This window comes from Macaca nemestrina, chromosome 1, assembly GCF_043159975.1.
Source record: "Macaca nemestrina isolate mMacNem1 chromosome 1, mMacNem.hap1, whole genome shotgun sequence".
NCBI classification, from domain to species: domain Eukaryota; kingdom Metazoa; phylum Chordata; class Mammalia; order Primates; family Cercopithecidae; genus Macaca; species Macaca nemestrina.
In genome coordinates, this window is record NC_092125.1 from 197,907,567 (window position 1) to 197,924,613 (window position 17,047).

The 17,047-nt window shown below is 36.7% G+C and overlaps 1 protein-coding gene across 7 annotated transcripts in view; it reads right to left on the bottom strand.

Annotated features, from left to right (window-relative positions):
* The window catches only part of LOC105494707 (argonaute RISC catalytic component 3), a 143,998-nt gene that overhangs the window by 94,916 nt on the left and 32,035 nt on the right, over nt 1-17,047 (bottom strand). For 6 of the 7 annotated variants that reach the window (XM_011763419.3, XM_071096103.1, XM_071096101.1 and 3 more), the window contains 3 exons: nt 13,175-13,295; nt 8,179-8,387; nt 6,255-6,391 (listed from right to left, as the gene is read on the bottom strand). In XM_011763419.3, coding sequence (XP_011761721.1) covers nt 6,255-6,391; nt 8,179-8,387; nt 13,175-13,295 — 467 coding nt within the window. Of the gene's footprint in view, nt 1-6,254; nt 6,392-8,178; nt 8,388-13,174; nt 13,296-17,047 lie in introns of those variants that run through there. The other variant, XM_071096109.1, reaches the window with a different exon arrangement.

Consider the following 17,047-nt stretch of genomic DNA (forward strand, 5'->3'; position numbering starts at 1 on the left):
ACCTGAAAAAAAAAAATTAAAGGATAGGATAAAGTTCACAAAAGCATGAAGTGCAATCCTTTTATTAGATAATCTAGAATTTTGGTCAAAAAGTACAAAAAGTCACTCATCATATAAAGGTTATAATTCATAACAAAGAAAATAGATATGAATATATATGCTTCTAAATATACAGTAGCAACATTCAGAAAATGAAATTATAGGAGATAAAAGAAATAGAAAGATATTAATAATAGGAAATTTATTTCTCCTAGTCTGAGAGAACAAAAAACAAAACTAAGTAAGGAAATAAATGACATAAGCAACATAAACTGGTAGCTCTGATGGATATTTCACCCTAATCTAATATATTAATATACCTTATTTTCAAATAGCCATAGAACTATCACAAAAATTGACCATATATTGGGCTACAAAAAATACCTCTACAAACTCTAAAAGGAAAAATACAAACCCCATTTTTTAACAATACAATGAAACTAGAAAATTCACAACAAATCCAGAAAACAAAACGATTTTCATTCTGAAAATCTGAAAAGTCTCTCAAACAATATTTCAAGCACAGGGGAAATACAAAAGAAATTTGAGGAGTTTCTAGAATATAATATAATACCTATTTCTAGTTTCTAGAATAAAAATACTACATATCAGCAGTTTTGTAATACAGCTAAAACAGTGATCACCAGAAAAATAATTGTTTTAAATATTTCCACCAATAAAACGAAAGTACATGTTACTAATCTAGCTTAAAAAGACAGAAAAATAACTTTAAGAATAATTCCCATTGTTGGCTGGGCGCGGTGGCTCACGCCTGTAATCCCAGCACTTTGGGAGGCTGAGGTGGGTGGATTGTGAGGTCAGGAGATCGAGACCATCCTGGCTAACGTGGTGAAACCCCATCTCTACTAAAAATACAAAAAATTAGCTGGGTGTGGTGGCGGGCGCCTGTAGTCCCAGCTACTCAGGAGGCTGTAGCAGGAGAATGGTGTGAACCTGGGAGGTGGAACTTGCAGTGAGCCGAGATCGCGCCACTGCACTCCAGTCTGGGCGACAGAGCCAGACTCCGTCTTAAAAGAAAAAAAGAAAAAAAAAGAATAATTCCCATTGTCGGAAAGGCCTTACTTTCCTCAACATCAGTATTGTGTCCTGATCACTGACCAGAGAACTGAACCTCCAGAATCCCCAGGAAGCTGCTCTATCCTTAAAGAACAGTAAGACTGTTGTAACTTGCTCTGCCTGTAAACACACTTCAGGAAGGAAGGGGAAGTTGGCAGATATATTTTCAAATGATCTGCAACACAATTCTTGAGAGTTTTCTAGTGAGTTTAATGTTAATAAAAATTGTTTTCAGGCCGGGTGCGTTGGCTCACGCCTGTAATTCCAGCACTTCGGGAGGCTGAGGCAGGCAGATCACCTGAGGTCAGGAGTTTGAGACCAGCCTGACCAACATGGTGAGACCCCATTTCTACTAAAAATACAAAAAAATTAGCCAGGCATCATGGCGCGCACCTGTAATCCCAGTTACTTGGGAGGCTGAGGCCGGACAATCGCTTGAACTGGGGAGGCGGAGGTTGCAGTGAGCTGAGATTGAGCCACTACACTCCGACCTGGACACCAGAGCAAAACTCAAAAAAAAAAAAAAAAAAATTGTTTCAATAAATTTGGGTACCTTACTTCTCTAGAAAGAGTTCATCAAGATTTTATTTCATTGATCCAAGAATTTAAGTTGAAGTACTAAATATACACCTGAGCTAGAATAATAGAAAAGATTCTCTATTATAGGTTTCAGTAATTCATTAACTGGGAAGAATATGTTACCAAAAAAGAAATCAAGAACATACATATTTATTTTTGTATTCTAAAATAAATATTTATGATTCCATAACTTTTTAAAATTTTTTGATAAAAAGTAATAGATGCTTATTGTTGAAAGCTTGAAAAAGATGGAGAAAAACAAATACCACCCAATTTCACTACCTGAAAAAAAAAGTGAAAAGAACAAAGCATAGATATGCAAAATAATAAACTGGGAAAACCACAGATATACACAGAATTTCAAAAACTAATAGAAACTGGCCTGGCACGGTGGCACATGCTTGTAATCCCAGCACTTTGGGAAGTCAAGGCAGGCAGATCTCTTGAGCCTAGGAGTTCGAGACCAGCCTGGGCAACATGGTAAAATCCTGTCTCTACAAAAAAATACAAAAATTAGCCAGGTGTGGTGACATGTGTCTGTAGTCCCAGCTGCTCAGGAGGCTGTAGTGGGAAGGTCACTTGACCCTGGGGGGCAGAGGTTGCAGTGAGTCAAGATTATACTACTGCACTCCAGCCTGGGTGACACAGCAAGACCCTGTCTCAAAAAAAAATAATAATAACAACAATAGAAACTACTTTGTAAAACTCTGTATAATTAAATTACATATGAATAAAATAAATAATTTTCCAGTAAAATGTGAGCTACCAAAAGTGAACCTAAACACCCTGAAGAGACTTTTTTTTTTAATTAAAAAAAATTTTATGGGTACATAGTAGGTGTATATATCTATGGGTTACATGAGCTTTTGATACAGGCATATAATGCATAATAGTCAGATCAGCGTAAATGGGGTATCCATTACCTTAAGCATTTATCCTTTCTTTGTGTTACAATCCAATTATACTTTTAGTCATTTTTAAATGTGTGATAAATTATTAGACTGATTTTCACAAAATAAATGAGGGAAGTTTTAAAACAGCTACCTAGCAAACCAAACCAAACGAAACAAAAAACACCAGGTTCACAAGGTTTTATAGGGGAATTCTACGAAATCATAAAAGAGCTGATAATATCAATACTATTTTAAAACTGTTATACATTTTAGAAAATGGAAAACTTCTGAATTTTTTAGGAAATAACACCAAAACTTGACAAAGACTGTACAAAATGGGAAGGCTGCAGATTAATCAGACTTTTGCATTTTAATTTATAAAAGTAAAGTGTTAGCAAACAAAATCCAGCATCAATTAAAAGACTCTAGGACTGCTGGTTTGGTTCAATGTTTGTTAAAAAGAAGAGAAATATCACATCTTCAGCTCCATAGATGCTGAAAAGGCATCGGACAAAATTTACACATACTCTTGATAAACATACTTAATAAAACAAGAAACAGATATTCCTTAATATGACAATATATACAAACATACAATACTTAATGCTTCTAGAGCAAGAAAGAAAAAGGATGCACATTAATCACTACTATTTAATCCTACCTTGTCTGATTAGTCTATATAATGTGGTAAAAAAATTAGAGGTATAAAAATCCAAAGGAAGAGGTAAACTTATCACTAGTTGCAGGTGATGATTATAACCTAGAAACCCCAATAAAATCACCTGAAAAAATACCACAAACAATAATGGACTTCAATAACACAGAAAGAGAGAAAGTATACAGAAAGCAAAAGCCTGAATACATATAAGCAATAACAAGTTAGTATCTATAAACCCATTTAATAGCAACAAAAAGGAGAAAATATCCTGGAATAACAAGACATGGCCTGGGTGCGGTGGCTCATGCCTGTAATCCCAGCACTCTGGGAGGCTGAGGTGGGTGGATCACCTGAGGTCAGGAGTTTTGAGACCAGCCTGACCAACATGGTGAAACTCCGTCTCTACTAAAAATACAAAATTAGCTGAGTGTGGTGGTGCATGCTGTAATCACAGCTGCTTGGGAGGCTGAGGCATGAGAATTGCTTGAACCCGGGAGGCAGAGGTTGCTGTGAGCCGAGATCACTCCATTGTACTCCAGAGCGAAACTCAGTCTCAAAAAAAAAGAAAGAAAAGAAAAAAAGAAATGTGAAAAATTTATGTGAAGAAAGCTGTAAGATCTCTTGAAGAAAACAAAAGTAACCTTGAACAAATAGAAAGACATAGTATATTCTTTGACAGAAAAGATAACATCTTAAAGATGCCAATTTGTCCTAACTTAATTTATAAATCTAATAGGATCTCAATAAAAATAACAATCTGTCCTCTCCCACTCACTGGATCTAAACAAGGAATTTCTAAAGTTTATACTTAAGAATGGCCTGGAAAACCCTGAAAAGAGAAAATGGGACTAGTCCTATCAGATATTAAAAGTCATAAAAGAAATGACTGACCAATACATATGTATGTGTGTACACACCAACATACAAACAAACTTCTGCACGGCAAAAAAAAAAAAAAAAAAAAACTCCACCATACCAAAAGTCAAAAGACAAATAGCAACCTAGGTAAAATATCTGCAACTCATGACAGATGAAGGGCTAACTTCCTTAATTTATAAAGCTTTATCAGTAAATGAGAAGACCAAAAATCCAATAGAAAAAAAAGGGCAAAGATATAAACTAACAGTTCATTAAAAAAGAAACACAAGTGGCCCTTATATTTGTGAAAAGGTAGTCAAATACAAATTAAGAGGACACAAGAAAACTATTTCTTGCAAATTGATTGATGAAAATCTAAGAGTTTGACAATTCTAGTGGCAAAGATATAAGGTAACTGGTACTCTCATTCATTGATGAAAAATATTTACAATCTCTGTGGAGTGCAATCTGGTAATAATGATATAAATTACAAATATTAATACATTTGCCCTTAACTCATCAGTCTAACCTCCAGGAATTTATCTTACAGACGTATCTTAATATACATAAAATAATGTGAAATAGAAAATAGTTAAAAATAACTCTAGTATACATCTAAAGAAAACTAGTTAAATATATCCCCTCCTCAATCACATATTACACAATGGTAGGTGCAGCTGAAAAAGTGAGGAAACTATGCCCTGATCTGGAAGGATCCAGGGATCCTTGGAGGAATGTCTAATGTCAGGTACTGGGCAAGAAATATAAGATGAGAAAGGAATATCCTGCTGTGTCTGAAAGCAAGAAAGCTTTCAAACATTTACGAATTATCAACAGGACATGAAGCTTTTCCACAGAAAAATTCCATGCAAATTTTAATGCAAATCCTAATGCAAAAAGAGTAACAGAAAATTTACCAGTTCGTAATCCCTAGTGAAATAAATAATTTGGGTCACAATGATCAGTGAACAGAACATTAGCAATTCAAAAGTTAATTAAGAAATTTACAATGGAAGATCTCTGCATCTACTGATTAATCTCTGAACCTAGAGACTGATTTTTGCATCACTAAAATTGGGACCACTAGATACTGTGTTTCCTAATATGACACAACACAAAGCACTTCTAAGCATTTTGAACCAGAATGGAATGAAACTTCTAAGCTTTTATTTTCAGAAAATATAGGGGACAGAGGAACAAGGTAATAACACAAGAAAACAAAAAGACAAAATCAGATTTGAACATATTCTACAGAACAAGTGACCAAGTTTTTGTAAAACGTCAATGGCATAAAGAAACAAGAAAACAAGGAAGGAAGTGGGACTACTAGATCGAAAAAGGCATAATAATCAAATGTGATGTGTGGATCTTGTTTTGCTTCTGATTAGAACCAGCTAACTAGAAAAAGGCATATTTCAGACAATCAGGGAAATCTGATTATGGACAGATATTAGAGGGTACAAATAAATGCTTGTTTATAATTTTCCTACATATAATAATGACATTGCTGCTATAAGAAAATATCCATAGTTTTAGAGGTACACATTGAAGTAGTAGGGACAAAATGACATGCCGTCTGGGATTTGATTTAAAAACACTACCGTAGAGGAAGAAATGTACTTGGATTACGCAAAGGTAGAAAAATTCTGACAATCTGAGTAATGGCTACCTATGTGGTAGTTCATCATACTGTTCTCTCTGCTTTTATATAAGTTTGAAAATATTTTGTAAGAAAACACCTAAAAACAAGAATGCAATTAGCATCACATTAAGACCAGCAGTAGGTATAACATCTGGGGGTCACCATGCTCAACAGAATTATCTTTCTTAATATATATATTTCATAATAAAATGTTGGCTTAGAGTTAAAAGGGCAAAAGTGAGTTATAATAGAAGATTGCTCAGATAATTGTCAGGGCTTTTAAATCTGTCTTCATGTGCTTGCTTCATGTTTGGCAGCATTCCAAGGTAAGTTCTACAGGCTTTCTAAACGAAATGTAATAAAAATATAAAGGTTTTTCTAGTAGATCATAATACATGTCCAAATATTACTTCGAGATACCGGTATGTATAATTATATACAAAATTTATGTACACACATCATATAGAAATCTACCACCCAATACAGAATATGGCTTTAGTTCCCTTACCATCAATATTAAGCATCATTTTCCACATGGCAGGCCGAACAGACTGATGGAATCCAAACCACACTTCCCTGCCTCCTCCCAGAGGGTGGTCATATCCTTCTGGAGCAGAGAAAAATGAACGCCCCACAGGCGTGTATCTACAAAAATTAAAATGGCATGTTCAATCCTTTCCTTCTCATACGAGTATTTAAATCTGCAGAAAAGGGGAGACTAGAGCACAATTAACTTATCATAATGATGCTCATCATTATGAATGTATGAAACTAAACATGTTCCAAATTTGAGAAAGCAAAAAGTACCCACTCTAAACGGAAAGAAATCTACTTAAATTTTCCTTTCTCAAACCTGTTGGTTGAAATAAGAATGAATTTTATCTAAAATAATTTCTTAAAAATAGGCTTTAAAAAGTTAACAGTTCCAACCTTAAAAATGTTAACAAGTAAACAATTATTGAACAAAAAGCTATTTCTATAAATGTGTTTGCAAGACATACTATTTTTCTTTAAAAAAAACATACTGAGTCAGGTGTGGGGGCTCACACCTATAATCCAAGCACTTTGGGAGGCTAAGGTGAGAGGATCACTTGAGTCCAGGAGTTTGAAACCAACCTGGGCAACATAGGGAGATTCCATCTCTACAAGAAAAAAAAAAATTTAAATTAGCCAGGCATGATGGTGCATGCCTGTGTTCCCAGCTACTCAGAAGGCTGAGGTAGGAGGATTGCTTAGGCCTGGGAGGTTGAGGCTGCAGTGAGCCATGATTGTGCCACTGCACTACAGCCTGGGCGCCAGTGTGAGACCATGTCTCAAAAAAAACCCAACCAAACAATAAAAAATACATGGGTACACATGCGGTCACACACAGGAGCATACCCTACACATGTGAGGTCCTAGGATTATTTTTTTTTTTTTTTTTTTTTTTTTTTTGAGACGGAGTCTCGCTCTGTCGCCCAGGCTGGAGTGCAGTGGCCGGGTCTCAGCTCACTGCAAGCTCCGCCTCCCGGGTTCACGCCATTCTCCTGCCTCAGCCTCCGGAGTAGCTGGGACTACAGGCGCCCGCCACCTCGCCCGGCTAGTTTTTTGTATTTTTAGTAGAGACGGGGTTTCACCATGTTAGCCAGGATGGTCTCGATCTCCTGACCTTGTGATCCGCCCGTCTCGGCCTCCCAAAGTGCTGGGATTACAGGCTTGAGCCACCGCGCCCGGCCCCTAGGATTATTAAGAAAAGCAATTCAAGCCGGGCGCGGTGGCTCAAGCCTGTAATCCCAGCACTTTGGGAGGCCGAGACGGGTGGATCACGAGGTCAGGAGATCGAGACCATCCTGGCTAACACGGTGAAACCCCGTCTCTACTAAAAATACAAAAAACTAGCCGGGCGAGGTGGTGGGCGCCTGTAGTCCCAGCTACTCAGGAGGCTGAGGCAGAAGAATGGCGTGAACCCGGGAGGCGGAGCTTGCAGTGAGCTGAGATCCGGCCACTGCACTCCAGCCTGGGCGACAGAGCGAGACTCTGTCTCAAAAAAAAAAAAAAAAAAAAAAAAAAAAAAGAAAAAGAAAAGCAATTCAACACAATTTGATGTTGTTGTATAAACAGTGAAATTACTTTTAAAGCAAGATAATATAACGAAAGAAATACATCTGAAAATAGATCTGTTAAGACTTTTAGATCCTAAGAGAAAGGGTGAGATATTTTTCTATAAAATTATTCATAAGATTAGCTAAGCTAATGATGTATAGTTACTTGCAAAAGCCAGATAATTTTCTGTAACGTACTCCTGTCAATGAATTTGTATTGATGCTATTCTTGTTCAACATTTCAGTTGAACAATCAAAATATACGGCAAATAAAGGTTTAACCAAGAGAAGCCTGCACAAGTCATTCTTGGGAGTTTAAAATCTAAAGAGAAAAAAAGCAGAAGCACCCACTTCATGGAGGGCAGATGTCGTAGCACCACATCAACGGCATGGACAGGGTTAGTGCTGATTGGCTTGTCTAATTCCAGTGGCTCAGGCAAGGTCCGTCCTGTCAGTACTTCATGCAGTAGATGCCAACTCACCCGAGAGACAAATTTGATTGACACCTTAAAAGGTCGATCTTTTCCACCTTCCCCAGGTAGAGTAACGTCTAAATCTACCTGTTGATGGGAAAAGAGTCAACTGGTAAATGTTGAAAATGATAAATACAATTATTTTAGATTTAACTTATAAAAATATCTAAGAGAAAACATGGCAAAAATAAAAAAGTCAATAGACTAAAATATACCATTTATTTTTTTGTCGATAAAATTTAAATAACACAGTTACTCACACCAGCATTATGTGTCATTGCAAAATACTGGAAACTACCCTAAATGCTCTAACATTTATGCAGCTATGAAAAAAGAATGAGGAAAACCTCTTGAAACTGCCATGGAATAAACTTCCAAGCTATACTATTAAGTGAAAAAAGCAAAGTACAAAAGATTACAAATACTATGACAACTTTTGTGTGAGAAAGGAGGAAATATTCACATGTCTGCTTACTTCTGCAAAAAGAAACATAGGAAGTATGAACCAGAAACAAAGAAACTAGTTACTTTCAAAGGATGGGAGGGAATGGACTGGAAAAATAAGGACAGAACAATTCTGAGTACACATTTTGGTATAATTTTGACATTTGGAAGCATATTAAAATTCTACATATTAAAAAAAAAAAAAAAAAAAAAAGGCCAGGCGTAGTGGCTCACGCATGTAATCCCAGCACTTTGGGAGGCCGAGGCAGGCGGATAACTTGAGGTCAGGAGTTCGAGACCAGCTTGGCCAACATGGTGAAACCCCGCCTCCACTAAAAATACAGAATTAGCAGGGCGTGGTGGCACATCTGTAATCCCAGCTACTTGGGAGGCTGAGGCACAAGAATCATTTGAACTCAGGAGGCAGAGAGTGCGGTGAGCCAAGATTGCATCACCGCACTCCAGCCTGGGCAACAGAGTGAGACTCCGTATCAAAAAAAAAAAAAAAATTTACGCCTGTAATCCCAGCACCTTGGGATGCTAAGGCAGGAGGACTGCTTGAGCCAGGGAATTTTAAACCAACCTAGGCAACAGAGCAAGACCTAGTCTCTACAAAAAATTAAATTAGCCAGGTGTGGTGGTGCACACCAGCTGCTTGGGAGGCTGAGGCAGTAGGACTGTTTGAGCCTAAGAGGTTGAGGCTGCAGTGAGCCGTGAGTGTGCCAATGAACTCCAGCCTGGGTTACAGAGCGAGACCCTGTCTAAATAAATAAATAATAAAAACGGAGGGAAAAAATTAAAACAGAATATCATAAATAGAATAAAATGAACCCAAATAAATTTCATATAAATAACATAACCACACTGAAAAGAAAAAGGAAGCACCAATTCAAGTAACTCTTGAACACAGTATGTATACTGACGATAGTCTTCATTCCAGGGGTAGAGAAAGGGTGGATTTAGAAGAATTGCATGCAAAATAAAGCCTTGAATTCATTAGCAGGTTTCTGTTCTGTAGTGGTCTGAGTATAGTAATTCACAAACTATTTTATATGTACTGTAGGACTGAGCAAATGAGAAGGAGTGGTGATGCTTTGAGGAGCCAGGAATCTAACTAAAGAAGAAAGATACAAATATGGAATGGAGTGAGGAAAGGAAGAATCCCATGGAGTATAGACTGGAATTGGAAGAATCAGGTGTGAACTCATGATTTCCTATATATATATATGTGTGTGTTAGATTTACCACATAAAGTGTAATATGTTTTTGTTGTCCGTTTTATTTATGTATCTACTTTTTATATATTTCCTACCTCTATCCATTGAAAGGGCTTAGAAGCACATATACCCCAGCAGCAGTGAACATACCAATACCCAGATTTTCATTTCAAAATTGCATTTGCCAACTAAAAGAAACCAGAGATCCTCAGAGAAATGGTTAGTTGCAGGACTGCAGCAGAGAAAACATAAAATAAACCAGGAACATCTTGTGCCAGAAAGTAATGAAGTAGGGTCATGCAGCACATAATGATTTTTGGTCAACAATGGACCACACATACATGGTGGTCCCATTAGATTATAATGAAGCTGCCTTATACAGGTGTACCATTTAAACAATCTTTTACAATGTATTTTTACTGCCCCTTTTTATATTTAGATACGTTTAGATACACAAATATTTACCACTGTCTTACAAGTGCCTACAGTATTCAGAATAGTAACATCCTATATAGGTTTATAGCGACAATGAGCCATATTATATGGTGTAGGTATGTAGTAAGCTATACCACTTATGTTTGTGTAAGTATATGCTGTGATGATAGCACAATGACAAAACTGCCCAAGGACACATTTCTCAGAGCATATCCTCATTGTTTTAGGTGATGCAGGACTGTATTCCCCAAAAAATGTCATTTCAAAAGGACACAGGAGTCAGCTTAAAAGAGTTCCCACCGGCCAAATCTGGGACAATCTGGGCAGTGAAATCAATAAACAGAATGAAAAAAAATAATTCTCCCTTACAGCAGATTAATGAATATATGCAGAAGGAATGACAGAATTAGAAAATCATCACTTCTACATAGTAATAATCCTTTTAAGCCAGAATAATCAGTTGCCAAGCAAGAATAATCAGAATCTAATGAACAACGGGATCCTTAAAAGTATTTCCCATTCAAAATTAAAAACTTCTGTGTATCAACAGATACAATCAACAGAGTGAAAAGGCAACCTGTGAAATGTAAGAAAAGGTTTGCAAATTATATATCTGATAAGAAGTTAATGTCCAGAATATAAATAGTTAATATCCAGAATACAGAAGTTAATATCCAGAATATATATAAAGAACTCCTACAATGGTATTCATCAGTTTAGCTAAAAAAATTAAAAATCTAAAAGTAAAGAACTCCTACAACTCACTACCCAAAACTCCAAACAAACAACTCAGTTCAAAAAATGGGCAAAGGACTTGACTACACATTTCTCCAAAGAAGATATACAAATGGCCAATAAGCCTACAAAGTTATACTCAACATCACTAATTGTTGGGGGACATGCAAATCAAAACCACAATGAGATATCATCTCACACCCATTAGGATGGCTACTATTAGAAAACAAAACAAAACAAAAAACAGAAAACAAGTGTTGGCATGGAAGTGAGAGTTTGGAACTCTTTGTGTTGGTGGGAATGTAAAATGATGCAGCCATTCTGGAAAACAATATAGCAGATTCTCAAAAAAATTAATAATTATCACATGACCTGGCAATTTACTTCTGGGTATATATCTAAAGAACTGAAAGCAGAGTTCAACATTTTTACATCTATGTTCACAGCAGGATTATTTGCAATAGCCAAAAGGGGTCCACTGATGCATGAAAGGATAAACCAAATGTGTTATATATATACAATGGAATATTATTCAGCCTTGAAAAGGAGATTCTAATACATGCAAAAATGTGGATAAACTGTGAAACAAGCTAGTCATAAAAAGACAAACAATCTATGATTTCACTTACATGAGGAACCTAGAATAGTCAAATTCAGAGACAGAAAGTACTATGGTGGTTGCCAAGGCTGAGGGGAGGGAGCAATGGATACTGTTTAATGGATATTGAGTTTCAGTTTTGTAAGATAAAGACAATTCTGGGGATGGATGGTGATAATAATTATACAACAATGTAAATGTGCTTAATATCACTGAAATGTACCTTAAAATGGTTAAGATGGTAAATTTTATGTTACATATGTTTTATCACAATTACAAAAAGAATCTCCCTACAAGATGCTTATTAACTACAAGGAGAAAAAGAATACCCCAATAGGAGAAAACTGGCAGACACCAATTTAATCAACTGACCAAGTTAACATCACCAATAATTACCAATAATGGAACAAATACATACTGTGTACTTTCTGATATGATAAGGAAAGAATGGTTATATAACATTCCTGCCAATAACACATAACCAGAATGTAATCAAGGGGAAGTATCAGACAAACCCAGACTGGGGGACATTCTACAAAATAACTTGCCTATATCTTCAACAATGTTACTGTCATGAAAGAAAAAAAAAAGGCTGGGGAAAGAAAGACATGGTATTTGTATCATGATCTTGGACTGGATTCTGTAACAGAGGGGGAAAAAATACTAAAGGGCATCATTGGAAAAATTGGTAAAACCGGAATTTGTATTGTTGATTAAATAAAAGTATCATATCAATGTTAAATTTAATGAACCTGATAACTGTACAAGGGTTTTTATCATTGTTCTTAGGAATATACATTCAAGTATTAAATACTGGCCAAACATGGTGGCGCTCCCAAAATCCCAGAACTTTGGGAGGCTGAGCTGGGTGGATTACTTGAGGTCAAGTTTGAGACCAGTCTGGCCAACATGGCAAACCCCGTCTCTACTAGAAATACAAAAAATTAGCCAGGAGAGGTATCACGTGCCTGTAATCCCAGCTACTCAGGAGGCTGAGGCACAAGAATCGCTTGAATCTGGGAGGCGGAGGTTGCAGTGAGCCGAAATCACACCACTGCACTCCAACCTAGGTGACAAAGCAGAGACCCTGTCTCAAAATAAATAAATAAAATAAAATAAATATTAATGGGGCACGGTATATGCAACCTACTTGTGAATGGTTCAGGAAAAAATAAGTATATATGTACAAGAGAGAAAGAAAAATAAATAAAACAAACGTGGAAATGTTCAGAACCTCAGTGAATCTAGGTAAAGGGTGTATAAGAGTTCTCTGCATGATTACTGCAACTTTTCTGTAAGTCTGAAATTATTTCAAAACAAAAAGTTAAAAACAATCAGTGATAAATACTCACATACATATGGATTGTAATAAAAATGGTAATAAATGCGTGCAAAAGGAGACACTTTAAAAATATACCTTTCCAATACAGGAATGCATATCTTACCCCTGTAGTTGCCACAGGAAGTGGATTGGCGGTGTAAAGACTTCTTTTTCCATCATAAACTGGTCTACGGTCTCCAAATATAGTTACTTTAAAATGCTGAACCATTGAGTCAACCACCTCCCTAAAGAAGGGAAACAATACATTCACATAATCCTCTGCAAGATGAAATACAAAAATATTAACAGAAGTAATTTCTGCCACTGTTTAAGGCTGTCAAAATTCTAAAAGACACTCAAATATGATAAAGATTTTGCTTTTAGAACCCTGGCTTAAGACACCAAAAAGATTGATTATTGCCAAAAGATGGCATACATTTCACTAGACAGAGAAGAATGAAGCGAGCATATTACTTAATTCCAGGACACATTTGACCTGCAAAATATTCTTACAAACGGATTCAAAATCTCTTTCACCATCTCTAAGCACTCCCTAACATATTCACTTCTTTCTCCAAGAGTAGATACTCTTTCCTCTGTACTAAAAAAGCACCTAGTACATATCTCTATTAGAACACTTTTTCTATTATAATGATAATATATTTCAATTCTTCTGTGAGCCTCTTGAGAGCAGCAAACATACCTGTATTCCTTTCTCCTCCCATCCTTATAGTACCTAGCTAGTAAGGATATTATAAAACCTCCATTTTTATCCAGCAAACATTTGATCCAATGTAACTGACATAGAAAGCTATTCAAGACTTTTATATATACATACATACATATATATATATATATATATATATATATTTTTTTTTTTTTTTTTTTTTTTGAGACAGGAGTCTCGCTCTGTCGCCCAGGCTGGAGTGCAGTGGCCAGATCTCAGCTCACTGCAAGCTCCGCCTCCTGGGTTTACGCCATTCTCCTGCCTCAGCCTCCCGAGTAGCTGGGACTACAGGCACCTGCCACCGAGCCCGGCTAGTTTTTTGCATTTTTTAGTAGAAACGGGGTTTCACCGGGTTAGCCAGGATGGTCTCGATCTTCTGACCTCGTTATCCGCCCGTCTCAGCCTCCCAAAGTGCTGGGATTCCAGGCTTGAGCCATCGCGCCCGGCCAAGACTTATATATTTAAAGCTTACAGACTATATAGGGAATACCAAATTTTCACAAATCAACATTTATTTTTTGTACACACATTTGTAAAAGCAGAGTAAAGATCTCTGAAAGGATATATTCCAAATGGTGGTTACCTCTAGAGAGGGAAGGGACAGGATCACAGGGTCGCTTTTATTTTGTTTATAAAATCTAAATATATTACAATGAGAATGTACTCACATAGTATTGATATAATGTAAAACTAATTTAAAAGATTCAAGGCCAGGCACAGTGGTTCATGCCTACAATCCCAGCACTTTGGGAGGCCAAGGTGGGTGGATCATCTGAGGTCGGGAATTCCAGACCAGCCTGACCAACATGGAGAAACCCTGTCTCTACCAAAAATTCAAAATTAGCCGGGCACGGTGGCGCACGCCTGTAGTCCCAGCTACTTGGGAGGCTGAGGCAGGAGAATCGCTTGAACCCAGGAGGCAGAGGTTGTTGTGAGCCAAGATCATGCCATTGAACTCCTGCCTGGGCAACAAGAGCGAAACTCTGTCTCAAAAAAAAAAAAAAAAAATTCAAATCTAACTCAGTTAAGTGGGGCAGGAACCCAGCATTTTCTGGAACAACAAAAACATCAAGCTGACTTGATACCCAGAGTGATTTTCTACATGGCACAAAGTTTCTATTTTTTTCCACCCTTTTCAATTTTGTTTTACTAGAACTACTGAAAACAGTATCAAGTCTCTTCTAGAGTAAATTTTACAACAAATACTTGATTCACCTATTCATTTTTTAGTTCAAAGCAAATTTCAATGATTTTCTGCCATTTTAGTTTTCCTTTGTGGCCATTATTACTAAATCTGGTTTCTTTCTTTTCTTTTCTTTCCTTTTTTTTTTTTTTTTGAGACAGTGTCTTGCTCTGTCACCCAGGATGGAGTGCAGTGGTGCGATCTCGGCTCACTGGAACCTCCGCCTCCTGGGTTCAAGCAATTCTCCTGCCTCAGCCGCCCAAGTAGCTGGGATTACAGGCGTATGCCATCACGTCCAGCTAATTTTTGTACTTTTAGTAGAGACAGGGTTTCACCATATTGGCCAGGCTGGTCTTGAACTCCTGACCTGGTGATCCACCCGCCTTAGCCCGTCTTAGCCTCTTAAAGTGCTGGTTTCTTAGGTGAAATTTTACAGATCTAATTTTTTGGGATGTTTTAACCATTTTGTCTTTTTTTTTTTTTTTTACTCAACAGTAAACTGGTATAATTTCAACCTTACCAATTCTAGGAAACCCAACCAAATCACTCTAAGGATCAAAATGGAGGAGACTGAAATAGTAGGGCCAAAACATGTTAGGAATAAAAAATATCCTGCTTTAACTTAAACAGATTTACAAGAAAAAAAAAAACCATCAAAAAGACAGCAAAGGACATGAACAGACACTTCAAAAGAAGACATACATGCAGCCAACAAGCATATGAAAAAATGCTCAACATTACTGATCATTAGAGAAATATGAATCAAAACCACAATAAGATACAATCTCATGCCAGTGAGAATGGCTACTATTAAAAAGTCAAAAATAAGAGACGTTGGCAAGGTTGTGGAGAAAATGGAACGTTTATACACTGTTGGTGAGAGTGTAAATTAGTTCAACCATTGTGGAAAGCAATGTCGCAATTCCTCAAAGACGTAAAAACAGAACTACCATTTAACCCAGCAATCTCGTTACTAGGTATATACCCAAAGAAATATAAATTTTTCTATCATAAAGATACATGCATATGTATGTTCATTGCAGCACTATTCAGAATAGCAAAGACATGGAATCAACCTAAATGCCCATCAATGGTACACTGGATTAAGAAAATGTGGTACATACACACCATGGAATACTATGCAGTCACAAAAAAGAATAAGATCATGTACTCTGCAGAACATGTATAGAGCTAGAGGCCGTTATCCTTAGCAAACGATCGCAGGAATAGAAACCCAAATACCGCATGCTCTCACTTATTAAGTGGGAGCTAAATGATGAGAACATATGGACCCACAGAGGAGAACTATAGACACTGGGGTCTACCAGAGGGTGGAGGGTGGGAGGAGGGAGAGTATCAGGAAAAATAACTAACGGGTACTAGGCTTAATACCTGGGTGACAATAAACCCCTGTGACACAAATTTACCTATATAACAAACCTGTACATATACCTCTGAACTTAAAATAAGTTAAAATACATACATATGTTCATACATAAATGTATACTTATATATCAAAGCAGGATATATACATACACATATACAATTTTTTTGCTACAATTTTGGCAAAAAAACCCATATATATATATATATCCTGCTTTGATGCCTAACACATAGTATATCCTCAATAAATGCTCTATCAGTGAATAACCTACCTCAATGAAATGCTGGAACCTCCAATGGAATATATCTTAAGCTGAATTCAACACATCTCGTCAGAGTTAAATGTGGTTATCTTCTGTTTGCTACTCCTCTTTAACTAATAGTATCTCCATCTTCCCAGTTACCCAGATTCAAAACTTGGCTCATCTCTACACCCAACTGGTTGTGGACACCACGTCTTTGCAGTATTTCTTATACCAGTCCTTTACTTTCCATTCCCAATTTCCACAATCCTAAAGAAAAGCCTCATGTCCTCGTACCTAGATTATTTTAAGTTTCTTTTTTATGTTCTTAGTCTTTTTTTTTTAAACTCCAACCCCATTTACATTCACTGTTAAATAAGTTCCCAAGTCCCACTTTTATTCCTCAGGTACAAAATATTTAATCATACTCCTCAGTTCACAGTGTGTTATCATCAGCTGTAT